At 39.4% G+C, this 23367-nt stretch overlaps 2 protein-coding genes across 3 annotated transcripts; both read right to left on the bottom strand.

Moving 5' to 3' along the window:
* Positions 1–1672: 1672 nt before the first annotated feature.
* LOC123966651 (somatostatin receptor type 5-like) lies at positions 1673–7810 on the bottom strand. Of its 2 annotated transcripts, none has more exons than XM_046042790.1 (4): positions 7557–7810; positions 5257–5991; positions 4738–5148; positions 1673–4155 (listed from the first exon to the last, which is right to left on the bottom strand). In XM_046042790.1, exons 2-4 carry the CDS (start codon positions 5941–5943, stop codon positions 4069–4071), a joined length of 1185 nt encoding a protein of 394 aa, XP_045898746.1. In that variant the 5' UTR covers positions 5944–5991; positions 7557–7810; the 3' UTR covers positions 1673–4068. The 2 variants fall into 2 exon arrangements, with proteins under 2 accessions (XP_045898746.1, XP_045898747.1); XM_046042791.1 differs by having other exon boundaries at positions 1673–4152.
* A 14409-nt stretch (positions 7811–22219) lies between these two features.
* Positions 22220–23077, bottom strand: LOC123966655 (myeloid-associated differentiation marker homolog). Its single transcript, XM_046042795.1, has one exon. The coding sequence runs from the start codon at positions 23075–23077 to the stop codon at positions 22220–22222; it is 858 nt and encodes a 285-aa protein (XP_045898751.1).
* Positions 23078–23367: the final 290 nt, after the last annotated feature.

Genomic DNA, 23367 nt, shown 5'->3' with positions numbered 1-23367 from the left:
ATTTGGCTGGATTAAAAAGGTGGGGGATACAAAAACTTGATTTGGAAAAGTGTTTGTGTGTATGGGGATGTTAAAGTTAGGGTGCCTCCTGTCTCTAGTGGATGTTACGCCCAAGCATGGCATGCACATTTACTGCTTTGTTGAGTCTTGTCGCTCTCATCAACCAGTGCAATATTTGAAAGTAGTTCAGGAGCTGTAGTGCTGCTGCGGAGCACTCTGTTGAGTTGGTGGAGACCAAAAACAGAACTACAAGAGACTGGGTACTGGACTTGACCAGAAGCATGACTGATAATGTTGCTCTGTAACTGCTGGATGTGTAAAAAAGCAGCTGTTAACTGCTAACACGTTTTCCATACCAACTTAAAAGGTGATGATATGTCAATGTTGTTTTCAGATACTTTTCCACTGCCCCAAGTGGCCAAAAAATGTGTTATTGCAGGTAAGAGATTACCAGGTTCTTTTGTTTTGTGGAATTTGTCATTCTGCACATTTGATCATTACAAAGATCAAAGATCTTTTCATTTTATACCGTACAGTGCAAACTTAGCATCAGTGATGAGGATGACTGAAACAAATTGTTTTTACAAGTGTTTTTCTTGCAAATTTATGACTGTAATCTCAGAGAATAATTTTTACCCCCTGATTTTATTTATATGGCCCTACTATGCCATCATAAAAAAGGCTCATTTGTTTTATTTATTTATTTGAACCAGTTATTGTCAAATTAATTAATGTCTGACTGAGAATGCTAAAACCTGATATTAGTCTTGGTTGAATTTTAAAATGCATTTTTGCACAGAATGAGGACTGTGGATTTTGTCACGCATCTTTTACGGTGAACTATCATTAGCAAAAGATCACTTCACAAAGAGTATGGAGATGGGTGAAGCTTACTTTGACCAACAGAGATGGGGACTCGAGTTAGAGACTCGGACTTGAGTTTGACTTAAGTCGCACACACAACAAACACCGCCAGCTGCCGCGTCATTCATTATAATCTTTGGCTTTAAAACTTCATACAACAAGGCCCAAACAAAGAAGCGCAGAACGCAAAATAGGTTAGTAACCTGTGGTGAGTAAACATGATTAGCTCAGCATTGGCCATCTAGCGTTAGCTTGCTTCTTGCTTTAGCTACGACCTGCGAGAGGTTAACTCTCGTTCGTAGTCGTTCGTTATGAAAAGATGAATGAGTGTTGGTTTACCTGCCAAACTTGTGGCGGTCAATTAACGTACTCATTTAAGCTGGCTGCCATCACGTTAATTATTAACAGTGGCTGCAAACAGGTTACAGGTTCATTGTTGATCATGTAAGGTTTTATCATGACCATGTATTTTATTTAGTTAACATTACACTGGGTTTAAGAGTCTGGGGATGTGTTGATTTACAGTAGTTTATAAGCTGTCATTAATTGTAGACGCATTGCACATTACATGGTTGCGCTCTGTAAGTGAAAACAGGTTACAGTTACAGAATTCCTTACAGCAATGCAGTTTTATAAGTAGCCTGGATTGAACGCAGCCACGAGAGACTTGAGACTTGACTTGGATTCTTGCTCAGAGACTTGTGAGCATCTCTGGTGACCAATAATTATTTTAATGTGAATATGACATTGAATTAAAATAACTTTCTAATTCTAAATCCTTCCTTAAAATAATTTGCACTCCACATGGTATTTTGAAATGGCATTTATTAAAGTAACAGTGAAAGGGCTGCTAGGTCATCAACCTGGGAAAAAATAACAAACAAAACCTCACCACTATTATCAACAAAGAAAAAAGTCAGCTCACTGGGAAACTTTGAACTGCCTCCCTTCATTTTGCTGACACCAGCTTTTCAGATTTTTATGTAAATGCTTTATTTTTGTGGCGTACCAAATAATACATCCAAATCTGTCCCAATGCCCAGAGAATAAAAAACATACTTCTTGCCCCCCATTACAAATATCCCCCCAAAATTACACAAAATTAGTTTATGTTGAGACATTAACATTTAAGCATAAAGCTGCCACTGGAAATAATCAATTTCTTCAGTATGAAACATTAACCTACCATAATATTGATAAATCACAGCAATAATAAACATCAACTGTCTGTTAATGGGATAGATGCACACATAAAAGCTCTGTTTCACACAGGCACATGTTAGCAGCCCCACATTGTGCTGTGTAGGATTAATGCAGCAGGGTGAACATGCAACACAGACTTGATCGTTTATTAATATTCATAATGGCTTCTTTTAATCGATTGACTGTGTTAACATTTTTATTATATACTGTATGTGAGTATGTCATGGAACTCAAGACTCCATATTCAAAATGACCTATATTTTGAAATTCACAGTGTTTCTAACACAGATAAATCCCTTGACTCCTGTAAGGTATCCATGTTTCCACAGGTCCATCTTTCTGGGTATTTTTTTTAAAGAAGCTCAGACTCACCATAAACACTAACATGGTCCTGCTTGGCTCAAGCTACAACTATGGACATGCCACAGTGTTGTCCAGCAACTTCCAATAATGTTGCATGAAATGTTAAAGCTCACAGTCCAGCAGCTAAATGGCGAGTCAGGATGAAAAAAATGACAGCATGGAGTCCACTCCAGTGGTTGTTGTTTTAGAAATGTGAGAGAGAAGAGATACATCCACTAGAGGATGTGCATAACTTGGCTGTGCTATTGCAAGACCTTTTTCACAGCTTTGTAACATTGAAGTCAAAATGTCACAAAAAGCCAGTAAGAACTTAAAAAGCCAAAAGAAATGTAATTGTTGTGAGCATCTTAATATTATATTAAAATAAAATATCAATATTTTAACCAGCTTTATAGTAACCAGCAGAAAAGTGCTCACTCTAGTAAAGGAGATTCCATTAAATACTATACATTTTCAAACTAAGGAAAGAACTGTAGCTGAGTTTCAAACAATAGCTTGTGTGACACCCAATAAAGGCCTGGTGAAAAAAATCACTGAACAGGGGTGAAGTTACCTGTACTACAATGGCTCACATGGTAAATGCAGCATGACATATTTTTCCACAGCACAAATTCCATCACTCTAGTGCCCTGAGTTTCTCTTCTTAAAGGAACAGTTGCACTTTTCAGGGAAATATACTTATTTGCTTTCTAGTTGAGCATTAGATGACAGGTAGCTGTACAGTCAAGTGCGGTTTTATATGATGGGCAGGGTTAGGTAGTTACTCCAAATAACATTCCATAAAGCAAATAAAACGCCTCTGAGTTCAAGATGAGTAATCGCATTACGTTTCACAGAAAAAGAAAAGAGGGATTTTGATTAAATAAAATATTAATAAATAATAAAATATTCTAGTATTACTAGAGTATTCTAGCGACCTCCATTCTAAGAGATACGTGAATAATCAGCACAGGTTTAACAGGTGCTGATAGGCAGATTGCGTTAACTTTAGGCAGAACCAGGTTAGCTCTTTCCCCATTTCCTAAGTTAAGCTATAAAATATGAGAGTGGCCTCAATCTTCTCATGTAATTCTTCTCAGGATGCTAATAAGTGTATTTCCAAAATGTCATAAGATTGCTTTAACAGAAATCCTGTTCTCACTCATTGATTAATTCCAGTCATTTGGTGTGAAGCTAACTTGTATTGTCAACAGATGTGTCTTAGTGCTGTGGAATGCACATTATACTGAATTTATCAAGATAACAGGTAAACATAGAGAAAGTTTTGCGTTTGCATTTACATCAAAAAGCATCAGCAGCAAATAAAATAAAAGCACATCAGAAAAAAGCTAGCTACCGTAAATACAGCTATTTGAGAATTTTAGAATACAGCCATAAGCATTTTAAAGTCTCATGACTATTTTGTATTTTACTTAGATCTTACATAATTACATAAACAAATGCTTTGTACAATGCAGCTAATCTAGTAAGAGTACAAAGATATAAACAACAAACAAAAATGCTGAGCTCTGTGATGAATGCTGTAAGTACTTTTCTCTTCTACTTTGCTCCTCTTGTCCTCTCCACAAATGTCCCAGTCAGAGAGGGAGCATCAGCATTAAAGACAGGAAATCATCCAAGTCCCATGTGGTAGTGCACTCATAGCGCTGACTGGCCATTGACCACTGTTTTTGACGTTAATGACAAACTGTCAAGGTCCCCAATAACCTCCATCTGGACAGGCTGCTGAAACAATACCATGTACACAAAGATTAGGGACACAATAAAAACAGTATGAGACACAGTATCATTGATGAGCTTAACAACAGAAAACATTGTTGTTATAGTTGAGGGTTATTTCCTGGGGCTCATTCCTGTCTGTTACATAAAGTGGGCTACATCTCTGGAGGTTACATTTTCATTTTCTCACAGAAGAATGGAAAACATTAGGGAGACAACACACAGTGGGGGCTGCGGATTTGGTTTGGTATGGTCATAAAGTATAAATATAACTATGAAACATGTTACTATGTATGACCTTTAATAATAAAATAATAATAATTATGTCTCCCTCTTTCCCGCATCCTTCTTTTTAACATTATAATATTGGCTTAAGACTTTGGGGCAGGCTTGGGCCAGAAAGTTGGCCTAGATAACATTTCACAGTTTCAGACTTGTTCACTATAAACTATTCAAAACAACAGAAGCTGAAATTTGTAATGGGCTGACTACACCTGCTGTAAAATGTGCTAATAAAGAAGAATTTATGTCTTTATTCAGAAACACAATTCAGTTACACAAATTACACGAAAATGGTTTGTGTAGTACCTGAGTGATCTGCATTTTTCCGTTCTGTGTGTGATTTCTGGGTGAGAGAATTGGATTGTGATTTTCCTTGGGTTCCTTCTTTTTACTCCCCATCTGGTCTGTAGTGTCAGCGCCATTTGGTTTGTGGACGCAGAGCACCTTCTGGAAGCTCTGCTTGAAGTTGTCAGAGAGGAAGCCGTAGAGGACGGGGTTGGCGCAGGAGTTGACGTAGGTGAGGATGACCAGGAAGAAGTAGACTGCAGCGGTGGTCTTGTTCTCAGGGATGATATGAATCAGGTTGACGATGTTGGTTGTGAAGAAGGGCAGCCAACAAAGTACAAACACCAAAACAATAATCACCACCATGCGCGTCACCTTACGCTCCGACCTACGCCGCCTGGTCAGGCCTGCACGCACACTTGCTGACCTCACCTGAAAGTGAGATGGTTGGTTGAAAGGTTATATGACATTATGAGAGCAGAACCTTTACAAAATTGGTTTAGACACTAATAAAAGCCAACATTTTATCTGTCCCATTACCTTTATGACAATGAGAAGGTAGCAGAGGCAGATGACAACCAGAGGACCAAAGAAGCCCAGGATGGATGTGTAGAGGATGAAGACAATGGACCATAACTCCCGTGGCTCAGGCCAGGTTATGTTGCAGGTGTTGAGTTCCTCCTGTACATGCGAGTAGATTGTGACTGGCAGCACAATCAGAAAGGACACAACCCACAATATGCCATTAAAAGTCTTGGCCACCCGTGGCTTCCGCCATTTGGCACTGCGAATAGGATGAACCACGGCCAGGTAGCGGTCAATGCTCATCACCGTCAGGCAAAAGGTGGAGGCAAACTGGCTCATGGCATCAGCAGTCATGCACACCTTGCAGAAGAAATCCCCATATGGCCAGTAGGAAAGCACACTATTAGTACCTAGGAAGGGAATTCCCAAGATGTAAAGTTCATCTGCCAAGGCTAAATTGAGGATGTACATGTTGGTTACTGTCTTCATCTTGGCGTAGCGAACCACCACGTAGATGACCAGCGTGTTACCCAGAAGACCCATAATGAAGACGATGGTGTAGACAACTGCAGTGACCACATCGAAGGGCATTGGCGCGGGCACGTCTGAGATATTGTTACTGGGGGTGGGGGAGCTGGCGTAAGACATGGAGGAAGTGATGCTGGCATTCTCAGATATTGAGGTCCAATTGTAGCCATCCATATTGAAGGAGGGAGTGCTGGTGACCGTTTGGATTACAGTATGAAATAACTTATGAGAGAAAAGACACAAATCTACAATTATTATACAGGATATACTTAACAACCACCCAGGGTAAAAAAAACATTCATGTCATGTCTACCTTTTGCACCATTCACACTCACAACAACACATGGGCACTCCCTGGGCAAGATGCCCATATTTACCGGGAGAGAAGAGAAACTTTCCAATGAATAGTCTGGGCAAGTGGCCAAATGACATTTCTCTTAATGGGAGGTTGCACTTTAGAAGAACGCAACATCAATTAAGCAGGTTCCAAGTACTGTCACTGCTGTTGGATTAGATTCCCATAATACAGAAACAATAACCTGCAGCCAAGTGGCAAGTAGCCCACAGCCCTGAAGAGCTAGAGCGCTACAGTGACAAATATCCTTGATTGTAACATTAACACAGTTGAAGAGGGCCAAACATATTTAGCAAAAGCTGTCAGTTTTGTAAAATACTTCACTTGAAATCCCTCCAGTGTACAAATGCATATTAGTTCTGGGATATTCTGTAGCACTCTATTTCAAAACTGTGATGATATGCATGTTGAGCTAAAAACCTAATCACAATAGGTTAATTAAGACACTGATTCACAGTACTGATGTTTGCTGTGACTTTGTGAATTCATGCAGTCATACAGCAAATTTTAACTGAAGTTGAAAATCCAGTTAACTTTTATTTGCCTAAAATCTGGGGATCTGCATCCTTTCACTGCAGTTCACATCTTTCCATTATTTTTGCAACTGGGGAGGCAGCGTTTACTACATTTGCTTTGTGTTTGATGGCCAGCTAAAGTTTTTGGAGAACATTGGTACATTTACATTAATGTGGACATTATCTTCTAGACATTTTTATTTCATGTAGACTGTAAAACAATGAATTGTCTATTGATTTAAGAGTTACTATTAATTTCTCTAAGAAAACTACAATAAACTACAATAAACTACAATAAAAATAAAGATATCATGGGTGAACCAAACTGTAAACCCTGCATCATGTTTTGAATGGGATCTCAAGGTCGTATCGGTAGAAATAAATATATTATCCAATGCATTCACGCCTAGAGCAGTTGCCAAATGGCACTTTAATGAACGTTAGAGTGAGTATAGGCACCTATATGTCCTATGTCCTCACCTGGTGCCTTGTAGGTGACCTAAAATAATAATAATTGTATTACTGCCAGTTGTCAGACGTTGCAACCCGAGGCTGTGAAAAACGTGTTGCACAAATAAGTGGTGTGACGAAGATTCACTGAACCGCGCTCCAAAACACGGGAGTGACGCGCCGCCCGCAGCATATTGTTCTGAAAACAAACACTTGAAGCCCCTGTCCCCTTTAGGCTGCATGGGGCTTTGACATTTTTCCCCCCACCAAACATTAATAGCTAAAGCCCACAGTCATGGCTCATTAAATCTGAGTTTCATAAATAAAACTTTAAAGCTCGTGACATTTTTCCAAACCTACATAAAATAACGTGCCTCTGCTGGGTAATGAAGGACTAAAAAGAAGCAACGTTTAAACATTATTTCACATCTTTCTCAAAAACAGCAAGAGCAATGGGATTATCCTACCTGTGCGCTTCTTCCCTTTCTCCTCTCCACTATCCGGTGGCGTGGTGCGCGTCTCCCGCAGTATTCATGCTGTTTTGGAACCGCGCGCTCTCTTTGAGGTCAAAATCAACTCTCTCGCTCTTTTCCCTCACACTTGACTTTTCATCTTGAGGCATTTTCTTTTTTTCAGCATGCAAACATTTCCACAGTCAGAGGCGCAAAAACAAACATTGCTGCTAATTTTCCAGGATTTTCTCACAGGTCCGATCTGATGGGGAAATACATTCCTCATGAGGAGTCACTCACAGGGTCATGTAGTGCCTCGACACACTGCGAGTATTTATGTGAAAAACGTGACCCCGCCTTTGGATGTGAAGTCCCACCCATGGATGTTTGTAATCACCTGCAGCCAAGACCAGTTGTTGGTGTTAATGCTCACATATAGCCCTCTTTTTCTTTTCTTTTCTTTTCTTATGCAGCAGATGCTCTTAAAGCCAGCTTTCCTGTCAATCCTAAATTTATACTAACTTTTGCCACACAGACACAGAGAGGAATGGAGCAATGTCCAAACAATAAATCACCTTGATGGTGTCCCTGGGCACCTGAGACAGAAATTAGGGTGCAATGGAAAAACAGTTGAGCGAGGATGAGACTGCGCATTGAGGGACAAATTTGATGGTAATTGTCTGGGATAGCTGCCTACTTTGAAGCCATTAAGATCATGCTGTTGTCATCCAGGTCAGTGCAGCGTTAACAACAGGCTACCACACATAGGCTACAGACACCCTCACACACACACACACACACACACACACACACACACACACACACACCAAAAAGCCACACTCATTTCTACTGTTGGCCGGTCTAGAGAACAGGTATAGGAGTGCTGTTTGTGCATATGTTAACAATATGTACTCCATTCCTGCATTTCCATCAGTCTACAGCACCAAAGGGAGTTAAGAAAGGGAAGTTGATGACGTCTTATTCTTTATGGGCCCTGTTTGACTGGTCCTGACCAGACCAAATGGCGAGATTTTATGAGACTTGTGAGTATATAAGTAAACACTGTCCCACAGCTGTGTATAAAGGCTTGCCCTAAAGGGACAGTATTGTGTAGTGCCACTCAGGATGCCAGGATAATGATATGGCTCATTTACACTGTGTTTTCTCCAGTGCAGGGAAGGCCAGCTCTCATTTTCAAGGTTACAACAGCTATGACAACAAAAACTCTGCACGAAACGGTGGAGTACACTTTTAAGTAGGCCTAGCAACAACTGATGCAGTCTAATACAACAGCCCTGCAATAAATCCTGTATTTAGTCTACTCTAGTCTATATGTATAAATGGGATGGACACAATATGTAATTTCAGTAAATTACTCAGTATATCACTATTAAACTGTAATAAATCTACCAAAGGCTGCACAAGATGGGAACCTTGTTCCTCCTTTAAAATGCTACCAACTAACTCATGCTAGTTTCTCCACTGTTCCTAAATGGTACATTGGGTTGCCTATTTCATATTCCATTAGTGTGCTTACATTCTTATTACATTTACCGCAATGATCTAATTTCCTTGCATAAATTAGTTTAATCTAAACTAATCTAAAAGAATAAACTGCTCCACCGTGCTCACCACATGCTGGGTGCATCTACTGTTGCTGACCACTGAACCACAAGGATTGTGGGAGATTTGGGGTTTGTTTTCAAGATCTGCAGTTTTAGCTAAAGTTAAAGTTACAGTTAAATCCCAGAGGAAGTCTGAAGTCTGTTCTTATAAACTACTGTGTTCAGTATTACTGCTCTACCTGTGAAACTTGTACAGAAAAGTGATCACCATTTCACATACTGTAGTTGCATACCTAATACTTGGAGTACTGCGTTTGTACTTTTTATTGAACAGTTTGGAAAAGAAATCTTCTACTTTGCATTTATTTGACATTGACATGGTTTTGATGTTGTTTTAATTTCCATCTGCCAGTTGTTAAAATATTTCTAAGAGAAGCAGACAGCTGTTGGACTCTACAGAATTACATTGCAAATAAGAGATGACTTGTTTTTTTTCTCTTAGCAGTCCTGTTCTTTCTCCTAGCTCTCTACCTTCCTCTTGCTCAGATGAGTCACTCTGGCTTCAAGCAGTCTGCATGCACCTCCTGCCTTTCTTTATCAAGCTTCCTCTCTGCATGTGCACTGAGATCGTATCAGAGTGGTGTTGGTCACCAATTTTGTCTGGCCGACATCAAAAAGCCGGCAGGGATAGATCAGAAAACTCTCTCAAGGTAACGTAAGTGTGACTTATGTGTGCGTTGTTTGTAGCACATGAGCTCTCAAACTAGCTGAATCAATACTCGACCTCTGATCATCAAGAGGAGACTGAATGGTCTGTGTGTGTGGAGGGGAGGGTTGATTGGAGAGAAATGGATGAGTTGATGTCCAAAGTGGCGGCTCTGTGGCTGACGCTGTGTGTTGAGGTCAGAAGATGAAATAACTTTAAAAATATATATAGACAGAAACAGACAATCAATCAGTCTCTGCACCTGTATGATCAGCTGATAGCCTCCCTTCACAGTCGCCTGTGCCATCGCTTCTGTCTACCTCTGTAGACTCTTTTCTGCTTCTTAGCCACAGTCTACAGTATTTAAGATGAGCTGGCTGTTGACACACAGAACCTATGGTCGAGTCAGCTTTTAAAGCCTTTGTCCATGTCCATGTCTTTTAATGCAGTTTTAATTGAATTAGATTAAATGGCACTGGGCAGTCTGTTGTTGTAGGGAAATAACTGTCTTAATGGCGCAAACTAACAACTGTCAATACAAATTAGTCAAAAAATGTGTACTGTAGATTCACTTCTGTTACACTTGTGCCTGAGGCAGTTAATGTAGCTGTTTGTCTGCACACAGACTCCAGATGGAGCTGTTGACTACAGTGGACTTGACATGCAGGGAGGCATCTCTGTGCTGCTAGTGTTATTAGCATGCTACAAGCTAAAATATATGACACATTTTTAGTTTTATTTTTTCCCACTGCAAAAAGCTTGTATTATTATTGGGTAATTTTGTGGGATGTATCAGTTTTGTCCGCAGTTACAAGACAATGTACCAGGATCTGAGTTTGAGCAGCCATTTGTTGTGTTTTGCTTTTCAACAAGTGCTTTCACCGCTAACTGTCGAATTGCAAGAGTGGATGGGTGAAGGCAACAGCAACTGTAATGTTTATGTTTAAAAGGTGAGTGGAAGAGTTATTACCAGCTGTTCTGTGAGGGGTGGGGGAGTAATCAATAACTTTAACAGTTAAAAGGATGCATTTGCAGATTTTAAGTTAAAGGAATCTAAACAGATTTTATAACTGCTTTTGAAATCTGAATGGTTAATATCTTAGAGTAGCTATTTTATTCATTTTGATTTATCTTTATCTATAAATCTATCAAGTTTCAGTAACTTTTTCTATGACGCAATGCTTCATTGCTCAAGGTGCATTTGTTTCTATAATATACAGTTCTCCAGAGTGATTTCCACAGTTACTGCAATCATCCAGACTACGTCGCTACAGGTTACCAGTTACTGTTTGTGGTCATTGAAACAAGGTGGAGTGGTTAAGTGCTAATTCAATCATAGATACTCCTTTTGGGCTGCCCTTTGGCGTTACTGTAGTGTGATTTGGTTGTCGCTGATTTGACAGGATTTTTCCAGCTCAAACATATACACAAGTTCAAACATATATCCGGTGATGTTAAAAAATTAAACAAGTCCTTAAGTTACATATTGCAAAAGAGAGCAACAAAGGAATGAGTTTATCCCCTAACCAAGATCGTTTAGTGTATCACAGTTTAATTTCATAATATCCACAGCTAAAAAGAGGTAAACCAAATTTAGTCCAAGCTGCTATATGTTAAAAAGAACAAAAGATGTTTCTGTTATTAAACTCAGTTCCACTTCATATGGCTTGGCCATGCACTTTCACCATCACATCTGGTATATATTAGAAGCTATGGGTGGGTGTCATATTTCATTCAAAGTTGGAATGCTTTGGAGAAAAATACATTCCTCAGCTTTTGTTATTCTAACAAAAACAATATACACTGTGACTTACAGTATATGCATATATATATATTATACAAAAGGTAGTGGTATGGTAATGTGGAAACCAGCATAACAGAAAGTTCCATGTCACTTATTTATGGTGGAGTGCTGAGGATGAATTGAGGAATCTCACAGTATAGGAGAAAAGGCTGCTCTGTAGTCTGGTGGTGCAACAGCAGATACTTCTGCATCTCTTGCCACACGGTAGCAGGGTGAACAGGCTGTGCCTGGAGAGGGTACTGCCTTTTAGTGTCCTTTGGGCTCTGCACCGGCTCCTCACCTCACCGATATCACTGATGCTCGGGAGATGGGTACCAATGATCTACTGGCCGTTTTTAATCACCAGCTGCAGAGCCCTCCCATGCCAGTTTGTGATGATTCCAGTCAGGATGCTTTCTATTGCTCCTCTGTAAGTCAACAAGAATTTGGCAAAGGAAATTTGCCTTCTGAAGTTTCCTTAAGAAATGCAGCCATTTCTGAGCTTTCTTTTCCAGTGTGGAGATGTGAGATGACCATGTCAAGTTCTGTGTGATGCTGATTTGCAGGAACTTAAAACTGTTCACCTTCTCCACCTCAGCTCCACTGATGTAGACAGGAGTGTGTCTTTGCCTCCTTTTCCCTAAAATCAACAATCAGCTCCTTGGTTTTGCTGGTGTTGAATAAATACTTAATATTCTGGGATGAAAGATTCGACTTAACACTGACCTGTACTTTCTTCACGCTAATGGTAGACTACTAATTAGGCCCTAATTTCCAGGTCAACAACTGCTCCTTTATTGTGAAAGCAAAGCAACACTGCTGTGTTTTGTTTCTGATTTCACTTACTAAATCCAACAGGATAAATTAAATTGATAAAGCAGTTTCAAGAAGCACTATAACTTCAAGACAATATGGATTAAAAATATCCTCATCCTCTCCTTTCCTTAAAAAAATCCAAACTGAGGCTATGAAAATATTTGCGGAATTCCACAGTTTGAAGGCATTTGAGTTCAGATTCATGTGTCTTTTTCTCTTTGTGCTAATACGTTGCAGTATTTAATATCACTGCTACCAAGGACCCTTTGTACTTTCTCCTCAGGGGCAAAGTTAATTAGGAAAGACCAAAGGGCTATATTTTATCACCAAAGTAAACGGATGTGACAAGTACAACTTGTTAGGACACTACTTTTTAAAGTTTGTTCCTGGGTGGATGAGGGAAGAATTTTCCCAAAAAAGATATATTATTAAGCATTTATGCAACATTTAGCTTTTACGGAAGTGACAGTGTCAGCCTGTATTTAACCCCCCTGTCTGCAGGAATGGAGGCTGAAAATAATCTGACCAGAAGTCAGGAGTGTGTATAATGGCACTTGTGTATCAATATATACAAACCCTTGTCCCCAAAGGTGAATAGAAATCTTTACTGTACATTTGTTGTTGCTGTTGTTGCTGGACCAAACAGGATGTGTTGATGAAAGGAAAAGCTGTCCCCTTAGTATTAACCCTCATACAGTTATGTAAGTGCTGCAGGACCGGAACAGAAGACAGCAGGAGCTGTCACTTATATACACTTATATAGCATAGTTAGAGTGAGTTGAGGTTCAAAATGCTTTATTTGAAATGATTTGTTCTCAAATAAGATGACTACTATGTTGACCTCTTCCTTATGTCACATCTAATTGGTGACATGATCTTTTCCAGCCATTGTGAAGAATCACCGAAGCTGTTAATATGATTGATTGAACACTTTATACTTCAAAAAACAAATATCTTTTGTAATAAATCTTTCTAAAAAAAAGTACAGCAACATGTTGACATAAATCTTGTGTTATTTGCCTCGCGGACGGCACAAGGCGACAACCACGTAGCCCACTGACAATGTGACAAGGAATATGTCTCGCATGAGCTTGCATGCATGAGACACTTGCTCCCACACATGCACATTATTAGCATTATTAGATCCTCCAGCTGGGCCATGTTCTTTGTACGTGGATAACTGGGTTAACTTGATTTGATTGTTGATGGTTTGACATAGGCCTGGATTTTTAGTTCTTCGAAACTGGCTTGAAATTTATGTGGGACTGCTGTCAGAGCAGAAAATCCTTAACATAAACGTGCAAAAGTCCAATATATATATTGAAACAAGGTGGCTATATAGTCAGGTTAGCCAACAAGAGCCCTGTTAATCATGTGTTGAAGACTGAGTTACTGTAGTGTGATTTGGTTGTTGCTGATTTGACTGGATTTTTCCAGCTTATTTAAACAAGTTGAAACATATATCTGGTGATCTTACAAAATGAAACAAGTCCTTAAGTTACATATTGCAAAAGAGAGCAATGTGTTTATCGCCTTACCAAAATTTTTAGTTTAGCGTATCACAGTTTAATTTCACAATATCCACAGCTAAAAAGAACTAAACCAAATTTAGTCCAAGCTGCTATATGTTAAAAACAGCAACAACAACAACAAATGTTTCTGTTATTAAACTCACTTCATACCACTTCATATGGCTTGGTCTTGCACTTTCACCATCACATCTGGTATATATTAGAGGCATATATATATATATATATATAAAATACATAACTGCTTTCCTATTTAAGAGTTTTATTTATGATTGTAAAAAAGTACTTGTAGGTTATTTTTTCTTAAATCATCATGGCTAATTAATGTTTTACTATAAAGAGTGTTTTTACACAGTGGTTGTCAAAGTGGCCTCCAGAGACCCCCAGGGGTCCTTGAGGGGGTTGCAGCGGTACTCCAGCAAAAAGAGGGAAAACATTTTTTTTCACTATAATTCTGTCTATAAGTAACACAATCACAGAATGTATTACTATTTTGTTCATGGGTTTCATACACTTCTCATTTTGCCAAGCCAGGAGGACACCAGGGATTTCGACCAAATCGCAGAACACACAGGCAGAACAGATTCAGTCACAATGTTTATTGAGAAAAAACAAAAATGAACAGTATCCAACGAAGGTTAAAATCAAGGGCAACTGGACTTGGTTGAAGATACTGGAAGACGTTTCGTCCCTCATCCAAAGGACTTCTTCAGTTCTGACTGACTGGCAGGGAAACTCAGCTATTTAACCTCAGTGGGGTCGTTATCCCGGGTCATCGATACCGCTGGTTCGTTAGTGTTCCTGGTTGCTGTGACGACAGTCGTTACAGTCGTTAAGACTACCGGTGGCCAAGACTGAAGGACCATCGTTGGTATCTTCACCTGAGGCCAATAGGTTACGTTTGTTGAGTTTCCTGGGAAGTGATGAAAGGACAGCATTGTAGGTGGGGGATAAGTGGTGGCGTAGACCCCCTCCCCTGTTCAATGACGGCTTCTCAACCCTGGTGTAGATGGCTTCCTTGACACCTCTTTCAAACCATCCATCTTCTCTGTCTAAAATGTGCACCTGGTGGTCCTCAAACGAGTGTCCTCTGTCCTTCAGATGTAAGTAGACTGCAGAGTCTTGACCTGAGGAGTTGGCCCTTCTGTGTTGAGCCATGCGTTTGTGTAGTGGTTGTTTAGTCTCCCCAATATACAGGTCTCTGCATTCCTCACTGCATTGGACCGCATACACTAGATTGCTTTTCTTGTGTTTGGGTGTGCGGTCTTTGGGGTGGACCAGCATCTGTCTTAGTGTGTTCTTGGGTTTTAAAAACACAGGGATGTTATGTTTAAATAGCTGAGTTTCCCTGCCAGTCAGTCAGAACTGAAGAAGTCCTTTGGATGAGGGACGAAACGTCTTCCAGTATCTTCAACCAAGTCCAGTTGCCCTTGAATTTAACCTTCGTTGGATAACTATGACCTGGATGACTGAGAATCTTCATAGACAAAAATGAACAGTGTTACACAGTGAAGATGAAGGCAAGTGTTCAAAATAAGAAAGCAGTCCAAACATAAAGCAAATAATATCCAAATGGCACAAGCTACAATCCAAAGTCCAACAATCCACAAAGGCGTCCACAAACACTGGTAGGAAACAACGAAGACAAGCAGGGACACTCGACAAACTCATGAAGATGAATCAACACTAAACTATGGAAAGACACAGACTTAAAGCTCCAGTGTGTAATATTTAAGAGGATCTATTGACAGAAATGCAATATAATATACATAAGTATGTTTTCAGTGGTGTGTAAAGACCTCACATAATGGACTGTTATGTTTTTATTACCTTAGAATGAGCCATTTCGATCTACATACACCAGCATTACGCATCAGCATGTTGCAATGCCATGTTTCTCCAGTAGCCCAAAACGGACAGATAGAAAAATCAAGGTACAGGAATGGACCTAAAAGGGTACAAATGCTTTGTCGCTCTAATTGTACCCAAGCAGGGTACGCGGACTGTATCTGAACTTGTCTGTATCTCTAAAAGAACATTTCTGCACCCTTAGTGACTCAAATGTATCTTTCACAATTATTCATTTAGCTGACACTCTCATCCAAAGTGACTTACAATTGCTATATATATCAGAGGTTGCACACCTCTGGAGCAACTAGTGTCTTGCTCAGGGATACGTCAGTGTAGTAAAACAACTGGATTGCAAAATCATGTAACGGTATTCTCCAGTGCTGTATTTTGGCTTTTCTGAGTGGACAGAAATGTGCCAGTTACACAACAGCTATTGGCAATAAAACTGTACAGCATAGAAGCTCAGATCAGCCAGCTAAACTTCACATTTTACTCCCCTGGTGGAAAACCCTTATTTATTTTTACTGCTAACAGCGTTAGATAAGATAAAATCGTGAGTCTATCAAGAGACCAATAATGCTTACTTTCAGAATTTGCATAAATAAAGTGCAACTTGTTTGTATTGCTTCACGACTATACGCACAAATGTGTAATTTGATCATTCACAGGTTAAATGCAAACGTTGCATCATTTTACCACAAACTCAAATTGCTGTAATGTGACTACACCTTAAAGCAGCAGTTTTTTTTCTTTAGCTCAGTATTTGGACAGTAAACTTGTCAATAAATGTATGTAAAGAATAAAATGAGACTTAACAATCACAGTCAAGTAAAGTCATGTCAATTTAATTTATATAGCCCTACTGTATATCATGAATTAATAATTAGCATCAGGGGGCTTCATGATCTTTACAACATACGACAACCTCTATCCTTAGACCCTCAATTTGGATAAGAAAAAACTCCAATGCAAACCTGCAGGCAGATTCACACACACACAAACACACAGACACAGACACACACACACACACACACACACACACACACACACACACACAGACATGTTTTTCAAATATAAGGTGTATTGATTTTTCCCCCTGACACCCTCGAAGTAGTGCCAACTAATTTGTGCTGATTAATGTTCATGTCCTCCTCTGATTGCTGCACAGATGAATCAAAGGCCACTAATCAGAGGAGAAGTTTAATAGAAAATAATGACCACCAAATAAGAAACAGAGTAGGTGTGAGTCTGAATGACTCATGCGCTGTTATGCATACAATTATGGCTGTTGTGCTTACCTCAGTGGATCACAGCATGCGGCTAGATAAGGATGTTGAAAGACTGCTCAGATTTCAGGGCCATGCATGTCGTTAAAGTGTGGTCTTTCTGTGTCAGTGTGTAAGGAGTGCCTACATAGATATTTACATGCAGTAAACAGCATATGCAGTATACAGTACATAGAATAATTACAGTATAATTGAAAATATGCTTAGAAAAAGCAACACTTCTGTTTACAGGCTGGTTTCAGGTTGCATAATAAGTAAAATAATTATTTTGAAAACTAAGTTTTGTCTTCAATCAATCTCTCGAAGAAAATGATCAATCAAGTATGACAAAAGGTGAGGAAATACCTTACTACCACAATCAGCATCCAGTGCATTAGAAAACTAATGCTCACTTCCAGCTACTTTTTCAAGATTTGAGACTCAGCCAACTTTAACAAAATTACATTTGTAAGTGTAACACATTTTAACACTGTGCTCTGATGTTTAAAAACCTACACTGATTAGCCTGATGGGTAATTTAAGGTCTTTTTTTTTTTTTTTTTTTTTACTTAACACCCACAAGAAATTTCGCCTGAGGGTTGATGCATCCTGTCAGTCAGTGATTGTCCCAAAGGGCATCTGCAGTAATTTCTGATTGCTGATAACTTAAGTTGATCATTTATTCAGGTTTCTTTTTTGCATTAAATTAGCCATATAAACTCATTGTAAGTACATATTAATTATAAATAGGTACCCATTATTTCATTAGCCTAGATCCTTATTTGATTTGCCTTAAAACATTACAGGCAACAATTTACATTAGTGAATGACATTTTGTGTGTGTTATTAACCATTTATTACATTTGTATACACTGTTTATAAGTGCTCAATAGGGGGTGTAAAAACAAAGTGTTACCAAGAAAACCTTACATTAACTACCAATGTTTATTCAGTTTAAACTAAGGATAGAACCAGAAGTTTAATTTCTCTACTGATATAGTCATTGTCAACCAGTGTTCCTAACAGTTTTGATTTAGTCTCTTCACATAACAGAGTGAGAGGAGCTTTTGATTTACTTACAGCACCTCTTTTCCATAGACCCCACTTCCTGTTGTTAGGTCTTCTCCCTTCTGTGTGTACATAGGCTAAATTAGTTACAACAGTGCTTTTGAATGATGAATAAAATAGTGACAGTCGCAGGACAGACATAACAGTTAACATACAGTATATAACATAACATAAAAATGTATGTAGTACATATAATGTACTGTATGCAAAATAAGTACAAAAGTTTTTACTTCTCTAACTGTAGCTGCAACCCACTGCACTGCACCAAATGACACTATATCTATGGACTACACAGTCTAGTTGCATTTAGCATTTTTCACGTAAAGTGAAGTACATCCACACGTTAATGCATTTTTGACCCTTTAAATGTGTAAATTAAAATCAAAGCAGACCCTGCTGTCTGCAAATTACTGCTGTGTCTATTACACTATTAAATAGACTTAAACGTGGTCTGTCTTTCTGACAGACTGACATGAGAAGAAATGGAACATTTTCACACTTCAGTTGCTCCATTTGACCCGAGATCACTCACACAGATTGGTGTGCCAGGTAGCACAATAGCTGTAGGATTACAAGTGAGCTTTGGGCAACGTCCTTGTAAGTTTCCAATTGGTTAAAAAAGAAAAGAGTGAATTGACGTCATACTTTCTAGCTTTCCTCCCCTGCCCACCACATCGCTGAGGAAGAAAAGAAGCTGAATAAGAAAAAAGAAAGGTAACACCTTGCAACAAATCCAACTCTATATGCTGCAGCTGCCTGTTGATTAAAGGATTTTCTTTTTCCCTTTTCCCACACATTCTCCCAAGTCTGGAAATATCTCGCTGTCTTTCTCCTCCCTCTCTGTCTCTACTTCTATCTCATCAATCTCTCTGTCCTTGTTTTTTCTCTCTTTCACTGGTGTTTTTCTCTGTTCCTTCCCACCTCATTTCATCTTTCAATAGCTGCTCCGTTTGCCTGTCATTGTTTATGTCTTGCATTCAGTTTACATTTATCTGTTGTCAATGCCCTACACCAGGGGTGTCAAACTCTATTTATTCCGGGGCCACATCAGCATTATGGTTGCCCTCAAAGGGCCAGTTGTAAATGTAAGACTATATACATATATCTATGTTACGTTCCCTGAAAATGTCACGGGGATGAGGGGACTAACAATATTAAATTTAAACCCAGAGGAAAACAGCTGTATGACCAGAAAATAATGAGATTTATTTACAATAAAAATAAAACAACTGTTCAACAGAAATCTGCGTCATGGAAACATAAGAGACCGTCCACCCATAAAAGAAATAACAGACAAGGTTAAATGTAAATCCAAACAAGATCTGCAAATCAAAATTTACGACCCTTCCTTTTAAGAAAGAAGTACCTACCAGCCACGGTAAAACAACAATCTCTAGTCTGCCCTTTCGGCCTCTTCATTTAGTATGACTTCTTCTACCAGTCAGTGCCTAAGTTTTTGTTGTAAGAATTATGGTTAAAAAGTGAGATTTGTCAAGAATAACAAATATAAGACCCAAATGATGAAATGGTATGGTTAATAAATAATTGCACAACTTTACACAAACACATACAGAATATTTCAGTTTAATTTGGATGATGTAATGAAGCACAAAATATTTCTGTGTAATTTGTTCATTGTCATGCTTTTCTTTTTCCATGAGGGGGGTGGAAGGTCGGTGTTCGGACGATTTTTGCCTTGCCTTTACCTTGTCGGAAAAATACTACCGTAGCGCACATCGTTATCAGAGTCTATCGATTTGCGCTGTCCCTAACCCGGATCCCCTAACCCTAACCACAACATACACACAATGAGCTAACTAATTTGCGAGAAGCTGGTCTAATCACATACAATTTATGAATGGCAAGTTATGCAAATCACATATGGCGAATGGTCAGTCAACTTGCAGCAGAGTATCCATCATGTACCGCACATCCGGATCGCCTGCTCTCCATAGAAATGAATGGGATCCATTGACTTGACATCTGTCAACAGATCCAGTGTGTCTGCACCTTAATGCTGCCATAACACAAACTAAACTGACAGTTCCTGCCTTTAAGCTCCAGGTCCTGATTTGGTGATTGAGGACAGCTGCCAAAGAAGTCAGGGAAAAAATAATGGCAATAATGGCATTCAAATGTAGTACAACAAAAAATATACAATTTCTTGAAAAAATGAAATATACAAAGTATATATAAGTAATAAAGTCAAAAAAACAATACAGGTTTTTTAAGTTTGTACAAGCAGTCTTTAAAATCCAAAATGTATATCTGCTTATAAATTAAATGAGGCAGCGTAACTATACTGGTCAGATTCTGGTTCAGATTACTCGGACATGATGTGGGCGAAATGGGATGTGAAAGTGGATTCACCAAGTAGAGCTCTGATCACCATACACACCATAGCGCTCTTTCTTCATTAAAGGTGGGGTATGCAATTCTGGAGAAAGTCAATACCATGATATAGAGTGATCAATGACACAGCAAGTAACGCAACAATGGTTAGCTAAGTTGTGGGTTAGCAAACAGTCACTACAATTGCTGCTATGAAGCTAACATGAAGAGAGGATGAGACAGGTTCTAGAGCCAGCACACCAGCTCCAGACAGTGATACTCCCAACTCTCATGTTTCTATAGCTAACATCACAGCAACAGCATTTGAAGAACTAGAAATAAGATGAATGTCTGTGGGCATGTCATTTGACTGACACCAAGGGCATAGAATTTGGTAGAGACGGTAGGGACATGTCCCTACAAATGACATCTAACAGATGCTTTCAGTGCGCGGATAACAAAATTGAGATGGGTTTTGGGACAACATACTTCTGTATTGTAACATAGAATTGTATTGTACTAATTATAGTCTTTGTAAGCTACTGCAGGCCACATAAAATGAGGTGCCAAGTCTGACACATGTGCCCTACACAGTTTATCACAAAAAACATTTGAAATTATTGTCTTTCATGCCACTAGGATTCAAGGAAAAGTTTGGTATTATGGTATGGTAGTTATGGAAATAGTCTTTCTGCGCATGCTTTCTTGTCGAGATTTAGATGAGAAGATTTGTAACACCCTAACATCTGTACAACTTCCTGACATATTCACTGTACAGAAATGAGAGTGGTGTCAATCTTCTTATCTACCACTCTGTAATAAGATGAATGAGCATATTACTTAAAATGTCTGAGCTATTCCTCTAATCAGCAAGGTGCAGCACCCACAAATGATAAGATGACAATCATTAATGTGAAAACATACATATATATTCACATGCAACATAAAGTAATTTGACTATCACTCATTACAATTGACATAGACTGTATAAAAGAAGTGGATGTAGCCACTTTGACATCACTCATTGGTGAAGTGACAATATTAAGACGATTGGGGGAAAGTGATACGGACTGCTACGCCGCTGTCGCCTCAGCATACCCTGCTTTATTGTCTATTTTAATCTAAATAGGACCATAATTTACAAAATGAACATCATGCTGTATTGAAGAAGACTTGAAACTATTGATTGTGGCCGTAAAAGTCATTAACAAAATGTCTACTGAGGTAATAAATCAAGTGAGAAGTAGGGTCATTTTGTCATAGATTTCTATACAGTATGACTTCGTTTTGCAACCAGTGGAGTTGCCCCCTGCTGACCATCAGAAAGAATGCAGGTTTAAGGCACTTAAGCATTAGCTTCACTTATCAGACGCAGATACATCTTCTACTTTTATAGAGCCTGTGGTAATAAACTAAAGTAACAGTTCAGTGTTATTACCTGCAATGTTTGATCACTCTTTGTGTATCAGGATCCAAAGTTCTACCAGGCTATATTTTATTTTTATGATAGTGATACTGCAGTTTTAATCATTAACTATCTGTCCTTCTTTTTCCATACTACACTGGGTGCCCAACATTAAATGAGCGTAATTTATCATTTTTGAGAGCACTTGATGGAAAGCATTAGCAGAGTGTATATATATTGCATTGTGTCTAAAACAACAAATAATCTGTCTAAAAAAGTTTACAGAATAGCTCTGGGGACAATATAAAACCCTCTCCAAATCCTTTCAAACCCAGGACACATTTTGTTTTTGGTTTATTTTAGTTTTGGATATTAACGAAGAACACAAGGCGTATAGAGTAGACAGTGTCCAAGGTGTAAACAATAAAGTTGATGATCGCCATGAAGGTGACCACCACCAGTTTATCCCAGGCACAGAGGTGGCCACAGTTAACAGGTCTCTTACCCGTACGGAAACTATACAGTGGCCAGATCACAACAGCTGTCATATACATCACTGCTGCCAAAATGTTATAGACAATCACTAGCTTATCAAAGGAGAATGGAAAAAAAGAGGTCAGCTGTCCAAGGGTGAGCAGGATTATGAGGATGGCAAAGATGAAACACAAGGAGTACACGGCCACACACCACTGCAGTCCTGGGGAGTCCTTGTACTGGCCGTTCTCCAGGGATGTGAAGATGAGACAGGCGAGGAAGGTCTCCAGCATCTTCATTATGCCAGGCAACGTGGAGAGGAAGCCGCTGTTCTGTCCACTCGGACGAAGGCGGGTTAAGATCACTTCGCCTGTATACACCCCAAAACACACCCAGGACACCACAGAGGCACCGATTTGGCGGGGGCAGTTGTTGCAGCTGAAGAAGGTGGGGTAGATGATGGAGGCGGCAAGGCACATGAGGCTCGCCAGCATAGCAAAGGCAGCGGTGAAGTCCTCCCAGACGAAAGGTAATTTGGTATTGACAGTGGTGAACTCCAGGATGAGAATGAGGAAGGTGAAGAAGAAGCAGAAACACCACGTGAACATGCACCAGGCCCAGTACGGAGATGAAACTTTTCCCACCGTTGCCACCAGGCTAAAAGACATACAAGTGAGAATGGCCGCCATTGTTCGCATGATCCCCACAGGCTGGGTGAGTGACCGCAAATCTACACCGATCATGGCTGGCCAGGATGAGTCTGTTTGAACTAAAAAAAAGGCGTTGTTTTGTTTTCTAGGTCAGTTGATTCTCAGTGCATCCTTCAGTGCAGTAAAGATCCTGTTAAAGAAATCCATTTAGGCAAGAGCCAGAGCAGGTGTGTTCTTTGAAACTGAAACTCAATGGATGGTCATGTATTTCCAAACAGAGCATATTGGGCGTATCTGTGCACTTTATAGCCCCTGTTTCACTCCACGGATTGGATACTAGTTGGGTGTTATCATGTCCACACACTGGACTCTGGTCCTCAGCA

The sequence above is a fragment of the Micropterus dolomieu genome, unplaced genomic scaffold, assembly GCF_021292245.1.
Source record: "Micropterus dolomieu isolate WLL.071019.BEF.003 ecotype Adirondacks unplaced genomic scaffold, ASM2129224v1 contig_13922, whole genome shotgun sequence".
Classification (NCBI taxonomy): domain Eukaryota; kingdom Metazoa; phylum Chordata; class Actinopteri; order Centrarchiformes; family Centrarchidae; genus Micropterus; species Micropterus dolomieu.
Note: the sequence above shows the minus strand (reverse complement) of the source record. Positions and strands in the feature narration are given on the sequence as shown.

Coding starts and splice junctions, on each gene's coding strand:
- LOC123966655 (XM_046042795.1), bottom strand. CDS start 23,077: ATGATCGGTGTAGATTTGCGGTCACTCACCCAGCCTGTGGGGATCATG.
- LOC123966651 (XM_046042790.1), bottom strand. CDS start 5,943: ATGGATGGCTACAATTGGACCTCAATATCTGAGAATGCCAGCATCACT. Junction 5,149..5,256: donor ACCTTCTCATTGTCATAAAG/GTAATGGGACAG, acceptor TCTCACTTTCAG/GTGAGGTCAGCAAGTGTGCG. Junction 4,156..4,737: donor GAAAAATGCAGATCACTCAG/GTACTACACAAA, acceptor GTATTGTTTCAG/CAGCCTGTCCAGATGGAGGT.